General features: G+C 42.8%; 1 protein-coding gene across 8 annotated transcripts in view; it reads right to left on the reverse strand.

Annotated features, from left to right (window-relative positions):
* The window catches only part of IKBKB (inhibitor of nuclear factor kappa B kinase subunit beta), a 74287-nt gene extending 58222 nt beyond the window's left edge, over positions 1–16065 (reverse strand). For 3 of the 8 annotated variants that reach the window (XM_042983374.1, XM_042983373.1, XM_042983375.1), the window contains exons 1-2: positions 15905–16065; positions 15099–15221 (exon numbers count right to left, since the gene is read on the reverse strand). In XM_042983374.1, coding sequence (XP_042839308.1) covers positions 15099–15203 — 105 coding nt within the window. In that variant the 5' untranslated portion in view covers positions 15204–15221; positions 15905–16065. Of the gene's footprint in view, positions 1–10349; positions 10473–15098; positions 15222–15904 lie in introns of those variants that run through there. The other 5 variants (XM_042983371.1, XM_042983370.1, XM_042983369.1 and 2 more) reach the window with 3 other exon arrangements.
* Positions 16066–22581: the final 6516 nt, after the last annotated feature.

Raw genomic sequence — 22581 nt, forward strand, 5'->3', positions numbered from 1 at the left:
TATTTTATTTTATTTTTCCCCTGCCCCTGTCACTTCTCTCTTTGTATAGAATAAGACCTCTTTCATCAGCAACACCTCCACCCTGCTGTTTACTTGTAGCTGGTGTTTCTGTGTTTTTGTTTGTTTGTGTGTTTGCTTGTTTTTGTTCTGTTTTTGTTTATTTGTTTTCCTTTCCAGGGCTACTTCAATGAACAAATCAAAGCACACCTGGTGGAGGGTCCAAAACATCACTACGAGTAGGGTGATAAAGTAACCAAAGTCACAACAACAGAGGGCAAGTAACACTTTCCAAAAAACACCCCCTGAAGGGCCAGGCCCTGGACAGTGTATGACCCGTCTTTAATAAAGTAGTGCTCACAGGTGCAGGACACATAACAAGCTTTTAAAACTTATAAGGGACAGAAAACTAGTCAAAATGATGAAATGGAAGAATTCTCCTCAAAAGAAATTCCAGGAAGAAATGACAGCTAAAGAACTGATCAAAACAGATATAAACTATACAATTGAACAAGAATTTAGAACATAGTCATAAGATTAATCGCTGGGCTTGAAAAAAGCATAGAAGACAGCAAAAATCTATTGCTGCAGAGATCGAGGAACTAAAAAATAGTCATGATGAATTTGAAAATGCTACAAATGAGGTGCAAAATAAACTAGAGGTGGTGACAGTGAGGACTGAAGAGGCAGAGGGGAGATTAAGTGTAATAGACGATAAAATTATGTAAAAAGATGAAGCTGAGAAAAAGAGAGATAAAAAATTCTGGACCACAGGAGAGAATTAGAGAACTGAGTGATTCAATGAAATGGAACAATATCCATATCATGGGAGTGCCAGAAGAAGTGAGAGAAAAGGGACGAAGGTGTACTTGAACAAATCATAGATGAAAACTCCCCCAATTTGGGGAAGGAAACAGACATTGATATCCAGGAGGCACAGAGAACTCTCTTCAGACATAACTGAATTGATCTTCTACATGACATATCATAGTGAAACTGACAAAATACAAAGAGAAAGAGAGAATTCTGAAAGTAGCTAGGGATAAACAGACCTTAACCTACAAGGGTAGACACATAAGGGGAGTAGCAGACCTATCTACTGAAAATTGACAGGCCAGGAGAGGCAGGAAATTTTCAATGTGCTGAATAGGAAAAACATGCAGCCAAGAATCCTTTATCCAGCAAGCCTGTCATTCAGAATAGAAGGAAGGATGAAGGTTTCCCAGACAAACAAAAATTGAAGGAATTCATCACCACTAAATCAGCCCTACAAGAGATCCTAAGGGGGACTCTATGAATGGAACGTTGCAAAGATCACAAAGGACCAGGGACATCACTACAAGCATAAAACCTACAGATAACACAATGACTCTTAATCCATATCTTTCAATAATAACACTGAATGTAAATGGACTAAATGCTCTAATCAAAAGACAGAGGGAATCAGAATAGATTAAAAAAAACAAAAAACAAAAAACAAAAAACAAGACCCATCTATTTGCTGTCTACAAGAGACCCATTTTAGACCTGAGGACACCTTTAGATTGAAAGTGAGGGGATGGAGAACCAACTATCATGCTACTGGAAGTCAAAAGAAAGGTGGAATAGCCATACTTATATCAGACAAACTAGATTTTAAACTAAAGATTTTAAACAAGAAATGAAGAAGGACATTATATCATAATTACAGGGTCTATCCATCAAGAAAAGCTAACAATTATAAATGTTTATACACCATATTTGGAAGCACCAAAATATATGAAACAATCACAAACATAAGCAATCGTATTGGTAAGAATGTGGTAATTGCAGGAAAATTTAATACTCCATGTACAACAATAGACAGATCATCTAGACAGAAAGTAAATAAAGAAACAATGGCCCTGAATGATACACTGGACCAGATGGACTTGATAGATATATTTAGAACTTTGCATCTCAAAGCAGCAGAATACACATTCTTCTCGAGTGCACATGGAACATTCTCCAAGATAGATCACATACATACTGGGTCACAAAACAGCCCTCAATAAATATAAAATAATTGAGATCATACCATGCACACTTTCAGATCACAATGCTATGAAACCTGAAATCAACCAAAGGAAAAAGTTTGGAAAAACCTCCCAGTGCATGGAGGGTAAAGAACATCTTACTAAAGAACAAATGGGTCAACCAGACAAAGAAGAAATTAAAAAATATATGGAAACAAATGAAAATGAAAACACAACAGTCCAAACCCTTTGGGATGCAACAAAGGCAGTCCTAAGAGGAAAATACATTGCAATCCAGGCCTATCCAGGACTATCTCAAGAAACAAACAAAAAATCCCAAATACAAAATCTAATAGCACACCTAAAGGAACTAAGAAGCAGAACAACAAAGAAACCCCAAAGCCAGCAGAAGAAGATAAATAATAAAGATCAGAGCAGAAATAAACAATATAAAATACAAAAAAAAAAAAAACAAAAAAAAAAAAACCCAAACCCAATAGAACAGATTAATGAAACTAAGAGTTGGTTTTTTGAAAAAATAAACAAAATTGATAAACCCCTAGCCAGACTTCTCAAAAAGAAGAGAGGACCCAAACACATAAAATCATGAATGAAAATGGATTTATTACAACCAATCCCTCAGAAATACAAGCAATTATCAGAGAATACTATGAAAAGTTATATGCCAACAAACTGGACAACCTGAAAGAAATGGACAAATTCCCAGACACCCACACACTACCAAAAGTCAAACAGGAAGAAATAGAAAATTTGAACAGACCCATAACTAGTGAAGAAATGGAATCAGTTATCAAAAATCTCCCAACAAATAAGAGTTCTGGGTCAGATGGCTTCCCAGGGGAATTCTACCAGACATTTAAAGCAGAGTTAATACCTGTCTTTCTCAAGCTGTTCCAAAAAGTAGAAACGGAAAGAAAACTTCCAGACTCATTATATGAAGCCAGCATTACCTTGATTCCCAAACCAGACAGAGACCCCACAAAAAAGGAGAACTATAGGCCAATATCCCTGATGAATATGGATGTAAAAGTTCTCAACAAGATATTAGCAAATAAAATTCAACAGCATATAAAAAGAATTATTCACCATGATCAAGTGGGATCCATTTCTGGGCTGCAGGGCAATATTCACAAATCAATCAATGTGATACATCACATTAATACAAGAAAGAATAAGAACCATATGATCCTGTCAATAGATGAAGAAAACACATTTGACAAAATACAACATCCTTTTTTAATAAAAACCCTCAAGAAAGTCAGGATAGAAGGAACATACTTAAATATCATAAAACCCATATATGAAAAGCTCACAGCTAATATCATCCTCAATGGGGAAAAACTGAGAGCTTTCCCCCTGAGATCAGGAACACGACAGGGATGTCCAGTTTCACCACTGTTGTTTAACATAGTGTTGGAAGTCCGAGACTCAGCAGTCAGACAACAAATGAAATAAAAGACATCAAAATTGGCAAAGAAATCAAACTTTCACTTTTCGCAGACGACATGATACTCTACATGAAAAACCCAAAAGACTCCACCAAAAGACCACTAGAACTGATATACCAATTCAGCAAAGTCACAGGGTACAAAATCAATGTACAGAAGTCGGTTGCATTTTTATACACCAATAATGAAGCAACAGAAAGAGAAATAAACTGATCCCATTTACAACTGCACCAAGGAACCATAAAATACCTAGGAATAAACCTAACCAAATATGTAAAAAATCTGTATGCTGAAAACAATGGAAAATTTATGAAGGAAATTGAAGAAGACACAAAGAAATGGAAAAACATTCCATGCTCATGGATTGGAAGAATAAATATTGTTAAAATGTCAATACTACTCAAAGCAATTTACACATTCAATGCAATCCCAATCAAAATTGCACCAGCATTCTTCTCAAAGCTAGAACAAACCTAAAATTTCTATGGAACCACAAAAGACCCTGAATAGCTAAAGTAATATTGAAGAAAACCAAAGCTGTAGGCATCACAATCCCAGACTTTAGCCTCTACAACAAAGCTGTAATCATTAAGACAGTATGGTACTGGCACAAAAACAGACACAAAGACCAATGGAATAGAATAGAGAACCCAGAATTGAACCTACAAATGTATCGCCAACTAATTTTTGACAAAGCAGGAAAGAGTATCCAGTGGAAAAAAGACAGTCTCTTTAGCAAATGGTGCTGGGAGAACTGGACAGCAACATGCAGAAGAATGAAACTAGACCAGTTTCTTACACCATACACAAAAATAAACTCAAAATGGGTGAAAAACCTAAATGTGAGACAGGAAACCATCAAAACCCTAGAGGAGAAATCAGGCAACAACCTCTTTGACCTCAGTCACAGGAATTTCTTGCTCAACACATCTCCAAAGGCAAGAGAATTAAAAGCAAAAATGAACTATTGGGACCTCATCAATATAAAAAGTTTCTGCACTGCAAAGGGAACAATCAGCAAAACTAAAAGGCAACCGACGGAATGGGAAAAGACATTTATTTGCAAATGACATATCAGATAAAGGGTTAGTACCCAAAATCTACAAAGAACTTATCAAACTCAACACACAAAAAACAAACAATCCAGTGAAGAAATGGGCAGAAGACATGAATAGACACTTCTCCAAAGAAGACATCCAGATGGCCAACAGACACATGAAGAGATGCTCAATGTCACTCATCATCAGGAAAATACAAATCAAAACCACGCTGAGATACCACCTCACACCAGTCAGAGTGGCTAAAATGAACAACTCAGGAAACAACAGATGCTGGTGAGGGTGTGGAAAAATGGGAACCCTCTTGCACTGTTGGTGGGAATGCAAACTTGTGCAACCGCTCTGGAAGACAGTGTGGAGGTTCCTCAAAAAATTAAAAATATATCTACCCTATGACCCAGCAATAACACTGCTAGCAATTCACCCAAACAGGAGTGCTGATTCATAAGGATACATGTACCCCAATGTTTACAGCAGCGCTTTCAACAATAGCCAAATTATGGAAAGAGCCTAAGTGTCCATCAACTGATGAATGGATAAAGAAGATGTGGTTTATGTATACAGTGGAATACTACGTGGCAATGAGAAAGAATGAAATCATGCCATTTGCAGCAACATGGATGGAAATGGAAGATATTATGCTGAGTGAAATAAGTCAGTTAGAGAAGGGCAGATATCACATGTTTTCACTCATATGTGGATCTTGAGATACTAACAGAAGACCATGGGGGAAGGGAAGGGGAAAAAATAGTTACAAACAGAGGGAAGGCAAACCATAAGAGACTCTTAAATACAGAGAACAAACTGAGAATGGATGGCGGGGGTGGGGAGGGAAAATGAGTGATGGGCATTGAGGAGGGCACTTGTTGGGATGAGCACTGGGTGTTGTATGTAAGCAATGAACCATGGCAATCTACCCCAAAAACTAAGAACACACTTTACATACTGTATATTAGCCAATTTGATAATAAATTATATTAAAAATAAATAATAAATAATTCAAGATATTTAAAGATCTGCACCTATATTAACTTCAACATACAGAGCAACATGTTAGTTTAAAAAAAAAAAATTTTAACGTTTATTTATTTTTGAGAGACAAGAGACATAGTGTGAGTGGGGGAGGGGCAGAGAGAGAGGGAGACACAGAATCCGACACACAGAGCCCGATGCAGGGCTCAAACTCACAAACTGTGAGATCATGACCTGAGCCGAAGTTGGACACTTAACTGACTGAGCCACCCAGGCGCTACTATTAACAAATTGCCACGAACTTAGTTTTTTTACTGCTACTATCAACAAAATGCCATGGACTTAGCAGCTTAAAACAACATAGATTTATTTCCTTACACTTCTGGAGGTCACAAGTCTGGCACACATCTCACTGGGCTGAAATCAAGACGTCATCAGGGTTGTGCTCTTTTCTGGAAGCTTTAGGGGAGAATAAATTTCCTTGACCTTTCTAGCTTCTAGAAGTTGCCTGCATTCCTTGGCTCCTGGCCCCTCCCTCCATCCTCAAAGCCAGCAAGGACCAGTTGACTCTGTCACATTGCATCACTTTGCCACCGACTCTCCTGCCTCTCTCCTCCACTTTTAAGCCCCCTGTGATTACACTGGGATGACCTAGATAATCCAGGATAATTTTCCCATATCACGTCAGCCCATCAACAACCTTAATTCCCCTTTGCCATGGTAACTTACCATATTCACAGGTCCAGGGGATTAGGATACAGACATCTTCAGGAGGAGTTATTCTGCCTACCACAAACAGTATGCTTCCTTCATAAAACTGATAAATACATCAAACCCCAAAGGCAGATTTATTAAGTGATTTAGAAAGCATTTCAGGTAACCTATCTATACATTGGATAATTGTACATAACTGCAGTCTTCTGTTCAACACAAACATTGGAACTAACACACAACTGTCACCTGGCCTGACCCAGAGTCCAGAAATAGATTTTGATATTGAAGACTGATATTAAAGATTGAAGATTTGATTTGACATTGGCCTCAACATCCTAATTCAAACTAGACAGTGAACTTAGCAATATGAATACTGAACACATTGTGGAATAATTGGGCATAGAGAGCAGAATGCAGTTTCTATTTGTGGACAGCTCAGTTTAGTCCTATGGTGGCAGGGGAAATCCTAAATTCCTAGGCTTGGGAATGTCCCATACAGACACAGACACACTTAAACTTTCTTACACAGTGGCTCTCTAAGCAGTATTCTAAAACATTCCAGTTTTCTATGTGTTATACTTCATTTGAGACAAAAAAAACAGACTGACTTTCTGTTGCTAAGAACATACCTGTTCTAGAAAGCAAAATTCAACTCAACAGTTTAGAAACAGACTAAAAATACTATTTTTGAAACCCTGGGAAGCTTGTTCTTCACTAGCAATGGAACACAAAGAGCAGTGGATGACTATCTTTATTTGGGTTGGAGCTTTCTAGAGCCTTAGCTCAGTCCTGTGGAAAACTAGACTTGGCCCAAACCATGTCAGCATCCACCTTCTGGTAAATGGATTCCTCAGGGCAAAATTTAAAATTGATTCGTATTTTGAGAAAATGGAGAAAGGTGTCAACAGTGTTACCCATGTTGAATGCAGTTTATTATGAAGGTCCCTCAAGTCTGTGAATCTTGTGCACATGGAAACATAAAACGTGGCAGAATGGGGTGTAGGATGAAGTGAAGGGGAGGAAAGCACTTCCTCAGATGGCTGAGAGCTACCAAAAGGTGTGACAGTACAAGTGAGCTGAAGGCCAGTCTATACAGGAGCTGGCCCAGCTTCCCAAAGTTAGCCTTCTTCTCATGACTAGGGGAACTCACAGGAAGCCAAAGCGTACATTCTAACCCTTAGCTCAGAAAGGTGCCTCTTGTTACCATGGCAACCATCCAACAGGCCTTTGTGGTAAAAGGGGGTAATCAGTAATAACCAACTCATTCCTTCTCAGGCCCTGCCCTCCAAGATGAATGCTTCAGAAAGAAAGTACAAAGCTAGGCCTAGAGAGATCCTAGGGACAGAACCCAGGCCTGAGAGTTAAAAGGTCTGGCTGCAGCTTCAGCCCTGACTCAACCATGCTGACCCATCTATGCTGAGAAGGTTCTGAGTTCAACCCATTCCCTTTGGTGTAAACACCCAACGGACATAGTGGCCTCCAAACTCACCCACAGGGGCTTGAGGGGTGAGACAAGTCATTTACCTTCACCTGGTAAATGTGTGACATTGAGTCCATTAGTTAAGTTTCTAGGTCTTTATCCATAAGAAGAGGACTCTATCCCTCAGTCAAAACAAGATGGAGTGTCTGATACAGACTGAGCCTTAAGTCAATTAAGTAGCATGATTTCCTTTCTCTGGTCCCATGTAGATGTTACTCTACCTATTTGATTTGTCTTCTTTTCAGACTATTCCAGTCTATCTCCTTCAAGATTCTGCTCAAGTTCCATTTCCTCAAGAAGCCTTCCCTCTTCCCTGAGCATTCAAGAGATAATATGGATAAAGCATCTAGCACAGCTGGCACAGGACACTCTCAATAAATAGCAGCCACTTTTTCTACACAACTTGGTGCTTATATTTAGACTCTCTTAGTATATAGCTAAGTATTCACTTTACCTCTTCCATAAGAGCATAAGCACACTGAAGACAAGGTCATTTCTTTTTTCCCCTGATGGAGCTTAGGTCACTGCTACATAAATTCTTAGTGAACTCACTGAAGTCTTTAAGACTTCAATACACACACATAGGGGCACCTGGGTGGCTCAGGTGGTTGAGCATCCAACTTCGGCTCGGGTCATGATCTCGCTGTTTGTGGGTTTGAGCCCTGAGTTGGGCTGCCTGCTGTCAGTGCGGAGCCCACTTCCAATCCTCTGTCCCCCTCTCTCTGTGCCCCTCCACCACGCTCTGTCTCTCTCTCAAAAATAAACTTAAAAAAAACAAAAACACACACATAAGCTGAAGTGAGTTTAATCTTGTCCAGTGAGGAGACAAGTAAAAGGCAGTACTACTTCATAAACGTGGTAATAACACCTTACCTTTTATATCTTTATAACAGCCAGTGCATACATTACCTCATGTCATCTTCACAGGCATCCTTTGGGACCCCAGGTAGCACTTCCCAGTCTCTTTCCCAGCAATGTGCACAGATAATATATTTACAAGGCACCCTGGGACATTCCCAGATGCTTCCAGAGAGCAGCTGCCCTATTTCGTGCCCAGACACACTGAGAGCCAAGGAGCTCAATATCTTAGCATCCTCAAAAATCCATGGGAGGAAGTTGTGGCCCAAAGTCATGAAGCCAGCAAGTAACAGAGCCAGGACTGGAACCCAGGTATGTGTGACTGGGAGTCATGTGGCTTTTCCCCTTTAGTCCCAGAAGTGCTACAGGCTCAGGTCATTCCAGTCATCTCTTTTTCTTCTTCCTCTGTATTTAACAAAGGTCTTATTGAAAATATCAGCCTCTCTAGACTACTGATAAATGGTTTGTGCTGACCCTCAAACTGAGGCTCAAGGAGTATAGACACAGCAAGGACTGCCAACGCCCATGCTTGGTGACAAAATCCAAAAACTCAGGGAAACAAGGGTAGGAATATTTGATATACTGCCCTGCCTCACTAAGAAATAATTCATCTTAGAGTTCTCTGTTAAACAAGAAAGTTTTATTCATGTTGTCCTCCAAAGGAGGGTTTTTTCCTGTAGTATTTCAAAATGGTTTAGACTGATTGTAGAGAACTGACAATGTCCCTAGGCTTGGATCACCCACCATGGCAAAGCCACAAGCCACAGTGGAGAAGGCAGGAGGCTGGGAACTGAATAGATGTAGGTTCAGATTCAGCTCCTTCACTTACTAGCTTAGGCTCTTTAGGTGAATGACCTAACCTCTTTGTGCTTCAATTTTCTCAGTAATAAACAGGAATAAAGACAACAGTTCTTGGGGCACGTGCTGGCTCAGTCACAGGAGCCCCACGAACATGATCTCGGGGTCATGAATTCAAGCCCCATGTTGTGTGTAGAGATTACTTAAATAAACTTTAGGAAAAAAAAGCAACAGTTCTACCTTTAGGGCTATTGTGTGGACAGGAGATAAAGCATGTAAAATACTTAGCCCAATGCTGCCACAGGGTAAGTTCTCGATAAATGATGGGTCTGAGTATTAGGCATCACATATGTGACTAGGGACACCAACAGACTCTTTTATGCAATTTCTCTTGTGATAAACTAAAAAGTCTCTCTTTTATACACAAGATAAAGTATACAGAGTATGCGGAAACGTACATGGCTGCAAAGTGTAATCACGATACCAGACTGGAGTTAAATATCAAAACCACCCTACCCAGAGGCTTTCTTCGAGAGGCTCTGAACACAGGGGCAGCCACCAGAGAACACACTATTCATGGTCATCAACTAAAGAGTCTCCTGAGCGCCCACAGCAGCCTTAAGGATTTCGCCACCCGAGGATCCACGCAGGAGGATGATGGAGAGCTTCCAGGATGGAGCCAGGCTCACTACGTATTTGTGAGAGTGGACTCCTCCTACCCTCTCGGCCCTCGCTTGCTATTCCACCGATAAGTCCTGCCGACTTTACCCATCACACAGCTCTCAGATCTGCCCACTTCTCTCCATCTCCACCATCATCAGCCCAGTCCAATCTCTCACCTGGACTCCTCCAAAAGCCCCCTAACTGGTGTCCCCACGTGACAGGGTAGTGCCGGTAGTGTCCTAGGACCAGCTCTTCTGAGGGCGGATTGTTAAATATTAAGGAATTCAGTGAGACCTGCTTATTAAGTTGTCAGTGGCTTGAAACAAGTCACAGCGGGGGTAGTTACCCTGTGGAAACTGGTAAACACTACGAATTGGGACGTTGTTCTCAGAGAGCCGATGTCCCAGCACACCACTGCCTGGGCCCCTTCCAGTCAGAGTGGAGCCCCCTCCAACAGCTTCCTGGTGCCCTTCAGATAAAAACAAAAGCACATCTCACTGTCACCATCTACACCCCAGCCTCCCTTGCACCTGGCTCCCCTTGTCCTCCCTTCTGGTCATGCTGGTCTTTCAGTCCCACCGGCTAGCCTAGATCTGCCCCCTTCACAGGGGTTCTGAATAGGCTGCTCCCTCTGCCTGGGTCCCTCCTCCCACTTTCTCAGCCCAGCTAACTTCTACCAATAACTCAGGTCTCTGCTTAAACGCCACTTCCTTGAAGAAGCCTACCCCAACCTCCTGACGGATTCCACCCTCTGGTATAAGGTATCACTGCTCTGGGCCCCTCTCCCGTGTCACACCTATGAGAGTCGGGAGTTTACATTTATAATTATTGATTAATGGCTCTTTCCCTTTTCCAAAAAGATCTTTACAGAAAGTGAATTATTTTATGCACCCCAAACATGTATAATGTAAAGAAATTGCTATGGGGGAACTGAAAGAAAGCCACAGCCAGACAGGGCCCTGGCTGACCAGGAACTTAGAGCCTTGACAAGACACATTCCTACACACAGATGAAGAGGCAGTGTATGAAGCATGCCAAGTGGAGCTGAAGGCATTCAATGGAAGAACTAATTTCCACTGCATGAATAAATATGCGGCAAGTTTATGGAGGAGGTGGTCTGGAGCTGATCCTGGAGGAATGGCCAGAATTATGTACAGCTGTCCAGGAGACAGAGGCCTATTCCAGAGAGGGCTCAGCCAACCATCTTGTTGGGAGCCAATAAGAGGAGGTGATGCTACAAAGACAGGGTAAGGCCAGACTGTGAAGAGGCCTCAAACAGCAGACTGGGGAGTTTGGCTTTGGCTTTTATAAAACAGAGAACAATAAAAATAAATTTAAAAAGAACAACCATAAACAAAATGAAAAGGCAAACTAGGGAGAAGATATTTGCCAATGATATATTCAATAAGGGGCGAATATCCAAAATGTAAAAAGAACTTACACAACTCAACATCAAAAAGCGTAATAATCCCGTTAAAAAATGGGCAGAAGATAGGTGAAAACATTTTTCCGAAGAAGACATACAGATGACCCGCAGAAGCATGAGAAGATGTTCAACATCACTCATCATCAGGGAAATGCAAATCAAAACCACAATGAGATAGCATCTTACACCTGTCAGAATGGCTACCATCAAAAAGACAATAAATAACAGGTGCTGACAAAGATGTGGAAAAAGGGAACCCTCATGCACTGTTGGTAGGAATGTAAATTGGTACAGCCACAGTGGAAAACAGTAGGAAGGTTCCTCAAAAACTTAAAAATAGAATACTATTATGATCCGGTAATTTTACTGCTATGTGTTTAATCAAAGGAAACAAAACACTAATTTGAAAACACTAAAAATGCACCCCTGTGTTTACTGCAGAATTATTTACAACAGCCAACACAGTGAAGCAATCCAAGTTTCCATCAATAGAGGAATGGATAAAGAATATTACTCAGCCATAAAAAGAATGAAATCTTGCCATTCATGACAACGTGGATGGATGTAAAGGGTATTACGCTAAGTGAAATAAGTTAGAAGAAAGAAAGGTCATACGATTTCACTTCATGTGGAATCTAAACAAAACGAATAAGCAAAAAAAGGAGAAACAGACTCATAAACACAGAAAACTGGTGGTTGCCAGAGGGGAAGGAGTTGGGGGATGGGTGAAATAGGTGAAGGGGAGTAAGAGATACAAACTTTCAGTTGTACAATAAATCTTGGGGATGAAAAGTACAGCATTGTATATATATACACACATAGTCAATAATACTGTGATAACATTGTTTGGTGACAGATGGTAACTATATCTATCATGGTGAGCACTGTATAATGTACAGAATCACCAAATCACTATGTTGTACACCTAAAACTATTATAACAATGTATGCCAACTATACTTCAATTAAACATTAAGTAAAAATGAAAAACAAATTAATTTTTTGAACAGGGGAAGGAACTTGAAAGTAGTAATTTTAGAAGACTAATCCATACACATACACACACATTTACACATTTTCAGGCCCATATCTATAAAGCCAGGAACAAATTCCAACTGACAATAGCTTTCCAAACTCATGGAGCAGATGGAGGCCATTTTGAGCTAGAGATGACAGACACATGGCACATCTGGACACAACTCCTTTCGAGGGAAACCAAACATCTCTAGTTCAGCTGCTGCAAGATACTTGCTGTAGTCAAGAATCCAAAAGCCTTGGCCTGTCTAGAGCAGCCCAGCCCAGGTATCTATGGGCCACAGAACAGTCTGAGTCTTCTGTTGTAATGTTAAGTCCGTAGCTATACTCAGACCAGAATATATTTGAGCCAGTTGTGATTCTTTTTTTTTTTATTCTTTTTTTAAATTTATTTTTGAGAGAGAAAGACAGAGTACAAGCGGGGGAGGGGCAGAGAGGGAGAGGGAGACACAGAATCCAAAGCAGGCCCCAGGCTCTGAGCTGTCAGCACAGAGCTCAACACAGGGCTCAAACTTGTGAACCATGAGATCATGACCTGAGCTGAAGCTGGATGCTTAACCAGACTGAGCCATGCAGGCGCCCCAAGCCAGTTGTGTTTCTAAGGCCCCCTCAGCCAGAGGGTTTGCTGGAATTCTGGTTTCCTAGTTGAATGTGGAAATTACCACCTATAGAACTGTACTCTGCCCTCCAGCTCCGACCCCCCACATTCCTCCACGGGTCATTTCATCCACTCAGAGCTGATAGGACTCAGGCAGGGTTTAGAATGTCTTCCAACTACTGATAAAGGAGGGTGGCTGTCTGGAATGATGCTCTGACATGGCTGGCCAGTAGCCTTGAGGACCCCCACCCCCACCCCCCGGCACTGGCTGCCACAGCAGGCTCCTGGGAAGTGGTGCACAATTTGCCATTCCTTTGGTCCAAAAAAGTGCTCCGCAGCCCCTGATCAAAAAGCAGGTGCCCTCCTTCAAGGACTTCAGGGGTCTGATTTTGGGGTCAGGAAGCTAATTTTAGCTACTTGGTTAAGCTTTTGTTAAGCTTTTCTGATATTAACTTTATAGCACTCTCAGATAATTTTTCAGGTCACGCACATATCACGCATGGTACAGACAGGGGCCTATGGAGGCATGCTGCAGGTTCCAAGTGCCCCGCTTAGGTCGATTATGGATTATAATATCCAATTTCAATAAAATGACTCTCATAAAATGGACAAATGGCTAAAGAAATTCCTGTAGTGAACTTTATTTAGTACATGTAACATCAGCATAAACAAACAGGAATATGGAAGAACTAACACTTCTATGAGAAACTAATTTCAGACACATAAGGAGTAAAAACAATAAGGATCGAATCAGAGCTAAAAAGAAATTAGTCCAGGGGCGCCTGGGTGGCTCAGTTGGTTAGGTGTCCGACTTCGGCTCAGGTCATGATCTCACAGTTCATGAGTTTGAGCCCCGCGTCAGGCTCTGTGCTGACAGCTCAGAGCCTGGAGCCTGCTTTGGATTCTGTGTCTCCCTCTCTGCCCCTCCCCTGCTCATGCTCTGTCTCTCTCTGTCTCAAAAATAAATAAAACATTTAAAAAAAATTTTTTTAAGAAATTAGTCCAAATAATTCAAAATTATAAAAATTGTTTGAATTATGGATTTTCCTCCACTATCTCTAATGGTAATCTTTCATATGGATCTGTATACTGTGTGCTGTGCAGTACTGCAAATACTGGGAAGATGTCATAATTGATACGTATTTAAAATGTTTTTAAATTAATTTTTTAGGGGCGCCTGGGTGGCTCAGTCAGTTAAGCGTCAGACTTCGGCTCAGGTCATGATCTCACGGTTTGTGGGTTCGAGCCCCGCGTAGGGCTCTGTGCTGACAGCTCAGAGCCCAGAGCCTGTTTCAGATTCTGTGTCTTCCTCTCTCTCTGCCCCTCCCCCACTCATGCTCTGTCTCCCTCTGTCTCAAAAATAAAATAAAAACATTAAAAAAATTTTTTTAATTTTTTAAACACTTAAGTATATTTCACTATGCTCATCCTTTAAATTTTTCTATTTTTTTCTATTTTTGTATGTTTTAGAACATGTAATATATTAGTATACAACATATCAGCACATGACAGTATAATGGCAACACAGATCCTAATTTAAAATATATATAATTGAGGGGCGCCTGGGTGGCTCAGTTGGTTAAGCATCCCACTTCAGGGGTTCCAGCCTCACCTCCAGCTCTGTGCTGACAGCTCAGAGCCCAGAGCCTGCTTGGAATTCTGTGTCTCTCTCTCTGCCCCTCCCCCACTGGTGCTGTCTGTCTCTCTCTCTCTCTCTCTCTCTCTCTCTCTCTCTCAAAAACAAATATTAAAAAAAACAATAATAAAATAAAATATATATAATTGGAGGTGAAAACTTAAAATGTTTACTATTTATTTGGGGGGCATAACCAGTAAAGCTTGGAGACCACTTAGAGTCAGCTCAGCAGCCCTGAAGCCCCTTCCCAGTTCCCCTTTCTCACTCAACAAGTCTATAACCAAAGGTGAGCCCCATTCTCCCACCCAGCAGTGTTGGGGAGAGGCAATTTGAGGGGAGCCTGTCTTCCCCAGCTCCTACCCCTGGTCGCCCTTGGTTCTTCCCAGCTCCAGAGCCCCTACCTGATTGTGCCATCGAATGACGTTTCCAAATCCCCCTGTCCCAAGTCGTTCTTTCATCTCCCAGGCCCCACATGTCTGGGTTGGCAGCGAAGGTGACCAGCTCATACTGAGGACGTGCTAACTCTGTAAGCAATTTGGTGTGGGGGATAAAAGATTAAGGTTAAGAAAAAATGGAACTCAAAGAGAGGGAGAAGGTAAGAGATACCCTTGCCCTTCAATAAGAGAGAAGAAAAAAACGAGCTGGTTTTCATTTATAAATAAACCATGTTGTCTAGCTTATTTCGGGGTTTTGGTGGCAAACTTGTTTTTCTCACCTTTCCCCCTCCCCCCACCTGGGCTGTTGTAGAAGGAGGCAGGCAGGAAAGTCACTGGAAAGAGAGAATACTCCGCCCCCCCACCCCCACCCCCACCTCGAAAGGGCATCCCAGCCTGGACTCCAGCAAGGGGCGCCCTGCCCCGCGCGCATTCTGTTTAGGGTGGCTGGGACAGAATCTGTTGCTGAGTTTCCCCATGGTCATGGTCACGTGTTGTCTTCACTCAGTCCAAATGAATCACGGCTCTCTCCCAAAGCCACCCACCTCGAAGCGGCCACCTGTACCCACCCCGCCCAGGGCTGCTCTGGACCTCCCAAGTCCAACCCGCACAAGAGAAAGGCTTCTACGACCGGAAAACCCCGACTTTTAAACTCGACAGAAGTTTCTTCAGCAGCCTCAAGTGAAGAGGGAGGTGCCAGCTCGCCGTTGCAGAGGAGACGCAGGGTCTGCAGGTGGCACCAGGGGGTCCCCGCGGCCGCCCAAGGGACTCACCTGTCGTCAGGGACGCAGGGCAGGGGAGCCGCTCCCTGGGGCGGGGGAGGCGGGGCTGAGGTGAAAAAACCGGGGGCTATGGCACCTCCCCAAAGACATTAAAATGCGGGAATCTTAAACCTCCCAGCCCAGCGCGACGTCCTCAAACACTTCCTGCTCTGACGTCACAGAGCACGTGGGCCGCGGCCCGCCCTTAAAGGCGCCGCGGGGGGCGCCAGCCTAGGCCACGCCCCTTGCCCGCGGTCCTAGGCCACGCCACCCGGCAGGACCACGGGGCTCTGACCCAGGTGATTCAAGGGGGGCAGCATATGGCTTCTAGACGGCCCCGGTCGGACTTAGACAGGCATTGCTCCTTGAGATAAAAGAGCGGCCCTGAGATGAACCCGAATACGCCCGCGCCCTCTTTAGACAGTGACTTTAACCTGAAGCGGTTTCTGGGACTGGGGAGATGGGGATTTCCTCCCTGGAGCCCTCCTGGGGTGAACTTGACACGCTTCCTAGACTTCTAACTAGGTGGAATTTCCCGCGCCCCCGCCAGGATTGATTTAGAGAGTGTTTACAAGAATTGCCGCGGGCCTCCTCTCCTCAGGCTGCATCCCCCTTATCTGGAGGATTTTTGGCTCAATATCAAGAATGATAAATCGCAGCTGTACTCCCTGGAAATGACAGCCCCCCCCACCCCCACCCGCTTAAGAAAAAAATAAAGAAAAAGGGGAAAAATCTAGTAGTGTTCACACGAAACTGCAGTTTCAGCCGCAGTGATGTAGGGAAATTGTGAGAGAAACTCGCAGCGCTGAGGTTTATGGTTCAACTCCTACCTACTTGACATAAAATAAGGTCTTTGCTATTGAGTTTCTTGGTTCTGTGGAATTATATTATCACACAAAGGTGTGTGTTGGTTTACTCAAGCAGGAAAAAAATTATTAAAGGAAACATGAAGATAATAGCTCACATTTATAGAGTGCTTACCAAGGGCCAGGCACTGTCTAAACTGTAGCTAGAATTCATCGTTCAGTCCTCAAGGCAATCCTACAAATTGGACAGTAACTGCATTATTGTTAACCCCATTACATGGAAGAGAAAACTGATGCAGGGAGAGGAAAATATGTCAAAGTCACAGGCCAGTAAGTGGATGAACTGATATTCCAACCCAAGCAGCTAGTTCTTGGGCCCAAGCTTTTACTATTTGGTTAAAAGGGGCATACTAAGAAATTCAAAAGGAGGTAAACTGGATTTTGAATCCTAATACGCTGTTATTGACTACTTTGAGGTTTTAGGGCCAATTATTTTGAGGTTTTAGGGCCAAACATGGGGTGGTAACCACTCTTCTTTAAAACGTGGACAACATTAGGTTGAATCACATGAAATTGTCGTTTTCTTTAATGAAACAAAAACAGTTGTGGGGCGCCTGGATTGCTCAGTTGGTTAAGCGCCTGACTGGTTTCAGCTCAGGTCCTGATCTTGGGGTTTGTGAGTTTGAGCGTGGTGTCGGGCTCCATGGCTGCTTGGGATTCTCTCTCTCCCTTTCTCTCTGCCCCTCCCCAACTCTTTGTCTCTCTCAAAATAACTTTATATTTTTTAATTTTTTAATGTTTATTTATTTTTGAGAGAGAGAGAGACAGAGTGCAAACAAGGGAGGGACACAGAGAGAGGGAGACACAGAATCCGAAGCAGGCTCCAGGCTGCTAGCTGTCAGCACAGAGCATGCAGGGCTCAAACTCACCATGAGATTATGACCTGAGGGGAAGTCGGACACTCAACTGACTGAGCCACCCATGCCCCCCTCAAAATAAACTATACATTTTTTAAAATTTATTTTTGAGAGAGAGACAGAGCACAAGTGGGGGCGGGGAGGGGGGGCAGAGAGAGAGGAAGACACAGACTCCAAAGCAGGCTCTAGGCTCTGAGCTGTCAGCACAGAGCCGACCTAGGGTCGGAACTCACAAGCCGCGAGATCATGACCTGAGCTGAAGTCGGACGCTTAACCGACTGAGCCACCCAGGCGCCGCAAAATAAATAAACTTTAAAACAAACAAACAAGCAGGGGAGCCTGGGTGGCTCAGTCGGTTTAGTGTCTGACTTCGGCTCAGGTAGTGATCTCACAGTCCAGTCTGTGAGTTCGAGCACTGCATTGGGCTCTGTGCTGACAGCTCCGAGCCTGGACCCTACTTTGGATTCTCTGTCTCGCTCCCTCTCTCTGCCCCTCCCCCACTCATGTTCTGTCTTTCTCTCTCAAAAATAAACATAAACAATTCAAACAAACAACCAAACAAAAAACAAAAACAGTTGAAACAGCAACAAACATAAGTGGTTTCATCCAGTTCAGCCTAAGAGTCACTGGAGGACAAGAGGGCACACAAGTCAGAGAAAGGAATCAGCAGGGTTATTGTAGACAGAGGAGTTCATGGCCATATTTATGCCTGACACAGAGGACACTCGTGTCTGCACATACATCAACCCAAACAGATGAGATGGGTCATTGGTACCCAGGGCCACCTGGTATTTCTCAATTTACCCTATCCTCACTGCTAATTGGCACATTCAGTTTCAAAGCAAGAAGAGAAATAGACATAAGTAAATAGCTGTAAAGCATTCTAAGTGCAATATAAGTTTTTATTTAATACATAAAACATTTATTGAACACCTATATATGCTGGCTCTATGTAAAGTCTATTTCCTATATGACATCATAAAATAATTTCTCTTCTGTCCTGTCACTTCTGCAAATCACTGTCTATGAGAAACTTTGCAGATCCACAGATCTGCAAAAATTTATTCTGCATCATTATAATTTAAGAGTTCTAGGGGTCCCTGGCTGGCTCAGTCAGGGAGCATGTGACTCTTGATCTCAGGGCTGTGAGTTTGGGCCCCACATTGGGTATAGAGATTACATAATAAAAAATCCTTAAAAAAAAAAAAAAAAAAGAGTTCTCAGTTCCTAGCTCAAAATAACTTGGTTTTCAACTGAACATATATCTCTCTGGTAAGATCACATATATTTAGATTTTTAAAAATTTGTTGATGGCCCAGAAAGGGGCCTCCAGATTTTATCATATCCCACGATATTTATCATCTTAAGCCCCATTTTCCCTCCAGATAAGACATGTCCACTGCCTACGTCTGTTCTCTATCCTGCTCTAGAGAGACGTGAGCAAACTGTTTAAAAAAATATTTTCAGATGCAGCAAAAAAAATACTCCTTTTTCTTCCTGCTTTGGGGCTTAATGCTCTTTTAGCAGTGACTATAGGGTAATCAGGAAACACTGAGCAGCCTGAGTGCTTCACACAGTCCCCGGGCACCACCAACACAGGTGATATAAGCAACGTAACTCTCATCAGAGGCATCCAGAATCTTATTAAGGACATAAGACCCACGGAGACCCATCAAGTGATGAGTAATTAGGACCAGGCAATAAAAAAAATCTGTGCTAATTTGTTCTGCTGTGGAGGCAGTACACAGTACTAGTGATAAGGATAAATTTTCTAAGGGGTTTATTTTAAAATAAATTCTTCTTCCGAGGGTAAGTCAGAGATAACTATCTTCTTACGCAGTCTTTTTGTGTCATCAGATGAGAAAACTCTGCTCTCTCACCTGATAGCAGCCAGGCAAAGCAGTACTGAGCTCTTTTGAATGAGGAAAGAATTGTTCTCTGAACAATCTGGAAGCTGAGTCATAATAAGAGAAGCCAGCTTAACAGATAGGAAGGTAACAAAACAGACCACTCGGAATAAGAAGGATTTCCCTCGCACCCCAGAGAGTCAGCTGTGGTTCAGTGATTTCAGCAACTCTCATTATCTTTCCAAGTTTGTTTTACCCCAGCCCTGCAGAGAGAAGACTCTGCAAGTCAGGACTTGCTCCTTCAACAAACAAAAATTCTGCCAGAAAAGTTGGAAAACTCGTTAGTTGGAAGACATGAAGGAACGGCTTTTCTTCCAAGGGAGTTGGGAGATGGGTATGGGCTGATGGAGACTGAGGGTGAACAGGAGCATCAGCCAGGACCCCTCAGGGATCAGCGCTGAGCTAGCTGCAGAAGAAGAAAAAAGAAAACGTGGCTAACTTCCATCTCTGTGAATGAGATCTGGGCCAATAGTGAAACTTTAGAGAAGCAGACCCTGCGGGGCCACTGTGCCTCAAATCTTGCATGAAGCACTGAAAGCTGAGGATTTAGGGCACTGAGTCACCCTTTCTGGAGAAAGATAGCTTGAGGGAGGAAAACACTTTGCATGTTCCCCTCATTTTTACACACATATTTTTATTCCAGTAAATCAAACTAAAGAGGAAGGAGTAACTAAAGGACAGCTGCCCACCCCCTTGGCAATGATGGCAGGGAGACTGTGAATATGGTCTGGGTATATGTGTTTCCAGGAAGATATGTTTCTTCTTTCACTTTTGTTCTGAGCTTTTACTCCATGGAAGCAGAGATTTTGTTCACTGCTACATTCCCAACTCCTGTACATGGTAGAGATGTGATTTAATGTAAATTTACTGGCTGGCTGACTGAAAGAATCAGCCAATGTAAAGATACTGTATACTTTAGTACTTGGTTATACATGGCATCTGGAGTCTGAGAGACACAGGTTCTTTTTTTTGTTTTTAATGTTTATTTTTGAGAGAGAGAGAGCACGTGTGAGATGGAGGAGGGGCAGAAAGAAGAAGACAGAGGATCCAAAGCGGGCTCCACAATGACAGCGGAGAGCCCGATATGAGGCTCTAACTCATGAACTGTGAGATCGTGACCTGAGCCGAAGTCAAGACACTTAACCGACTGAGCCACCTAAGTGCCCCTGAGAGACATAGGTTCTAATGGTAGCTCTGCATTTTCTTGGCTTTGAAGACTCAGGCAGTTTATTAAACCTCACTGCACCTCCGTTTTCTCATCTGCAAAATGGGGGCTGATAAAATTTACTCCCCATGGTTCTAAGGTATAAATGAGATTATACAAAGTGTCTAATATAGAGCTTGGTGCTTATTAAGCCCTCTGAGTAGTAGTTATTAATGCTATTATTTTTAAATGCAATAATCCCAAAGTCAGCTGAGGTCCCTGTTCTGTGGTTCAAAATGAAAGGGTTTCAAACCCCCCTCTGCCCCTTACAGTGAAAGCTTTCCAGTCCTTGCACCTTTCGCATCTCTCCATAAATTTGGTATAAGAGGTGGTGGTGTGTGATGGTGGGTGAGGTGGGTGGCATGTTTCTTAGTTAACCTCAGATTCTGAGCTCCTACTTTTGCAAAATTCTTAATCACCCTTTTAAAATAGGTCGTCAGGATGCCTGGGTGGCTCAGTCAGTTAAGTGTCTGACTTTGGCTCAGGTCATGATCTCATGGTTAGTGAATTCAAGCCCCGCATTAGGCTCTGCAAGTACAGTGTGGAGCTTGCTTTGGATTCTCTCTCCACTCCTTCCCCAGCTCTCAAAATAAATAAATTTTAACCTGGGTGGCTCAGTCAGTTAAGCATCCGACTTTGGTTCAGGTCATGATCTTGTGGTTCCTGGTTTCCAGCCGAGTGTTGGGCTTTGTGCGGATAGCTCAGAGGCTGGAGCCTGCTTCAGATTCTGTCTCCTTCTCTCTCTGCCCCTCTCCCATTTGCACTGTGTGTCTCTCTCTCAAAAATAAATAAACATTAAAAAAAATTTTTTTAATAAATAAATAAATAAATAAAAATAAAATAAGTCCTTCTCTCTACCGTAACTCCCTATTTCATCCCTACACCTCTAGTCTAGTCCTTCAGAGCACTACCAATCTTTTTTAGAGAGTTCAGCTTTTTTTTAATGTTTATTTTTGAGAGAGAGAAACAGACAGAGCATGAGCAGGGGAGGGTCAGAGAGAGAGGGAGACACAGAATCTGAAGCAGGCTCCAGGCTCTGAGCCGTCAGCACACAGCCCGATGCGGGACTCGAACCCACTAACTGTGAGATCATGACCTGAACCAAAGTCGTACTTTTAACCGACTGAGCCACCCAGGAGCCCCTAGAGAGTTCAGCTTTAGATGGAACATGTTACAAAAGAGATCTAATTGTAAAGACCAAAGTCATCATTGGACCCTTCCTTGCTTCTTTCTTTGCATCCAGTCTCTTCTGTGCTGAGGCAGCAGCCTTGGAGGTGGTTGGACCTCCTGCTGGGACAGGGCACCGGCTCCTACATTGCAGCTCAAGTTCCCAATATTGACATTGGCCAGGATGAGTCACAGGACAATAAGAAGAGCAAGTATTTGGTAATAAGAGGTTTACCCTGCCATCCAGATAGGTCATTCAGATAAAATTGTCTCTGGTACTAGCACTCTCTCTGAGCCATACTTCCCATCTGAATTCTTTTAGGTGGTTAAGAAGGAGGTAAAAGTTTTTCTTGAGTCTGCTGGGTCTTGATGGCCTTCAGCTGCAAATAATCCACAAGCCAAAGTGGCATACTTTGGGGTTACATATTCCGATCCCCTTCAAGGGCTGAGTAGACAGAGGCGAACTCTGATTGAGGCCATGGTGCCAGTGAGTGCCAGGCTAGCGCGTGCCTGCCATGGTGCTAGTTAGTTGCCATGTGAAGTAAGGGCCTACTCCAACTCAGCCTTCCTTGGAAGGACTGAGCACGTTAGCACAACTACAGAAATACTTAACACAATATTAGTTTACTGTTTACTGCCCACCTCCTGGTGGCAGCTTCCTGCCTGCCTATTCTGTCCCCCACATCAC

Source organism: Panthera tigris, chromosome B1 (assembly GCF_018350195.1).
Source record: "Panthera tigris isolate Pti1 chromosome B1, P.tigris_Pti1_mat1.1, whole genome shotgun sequence".
Taxonomy (NCBI): Eukaryota; Metazoa; Chordata; class Mammalia; order Carnivora; family Felidae; genus Panthera; species Panthera tigris.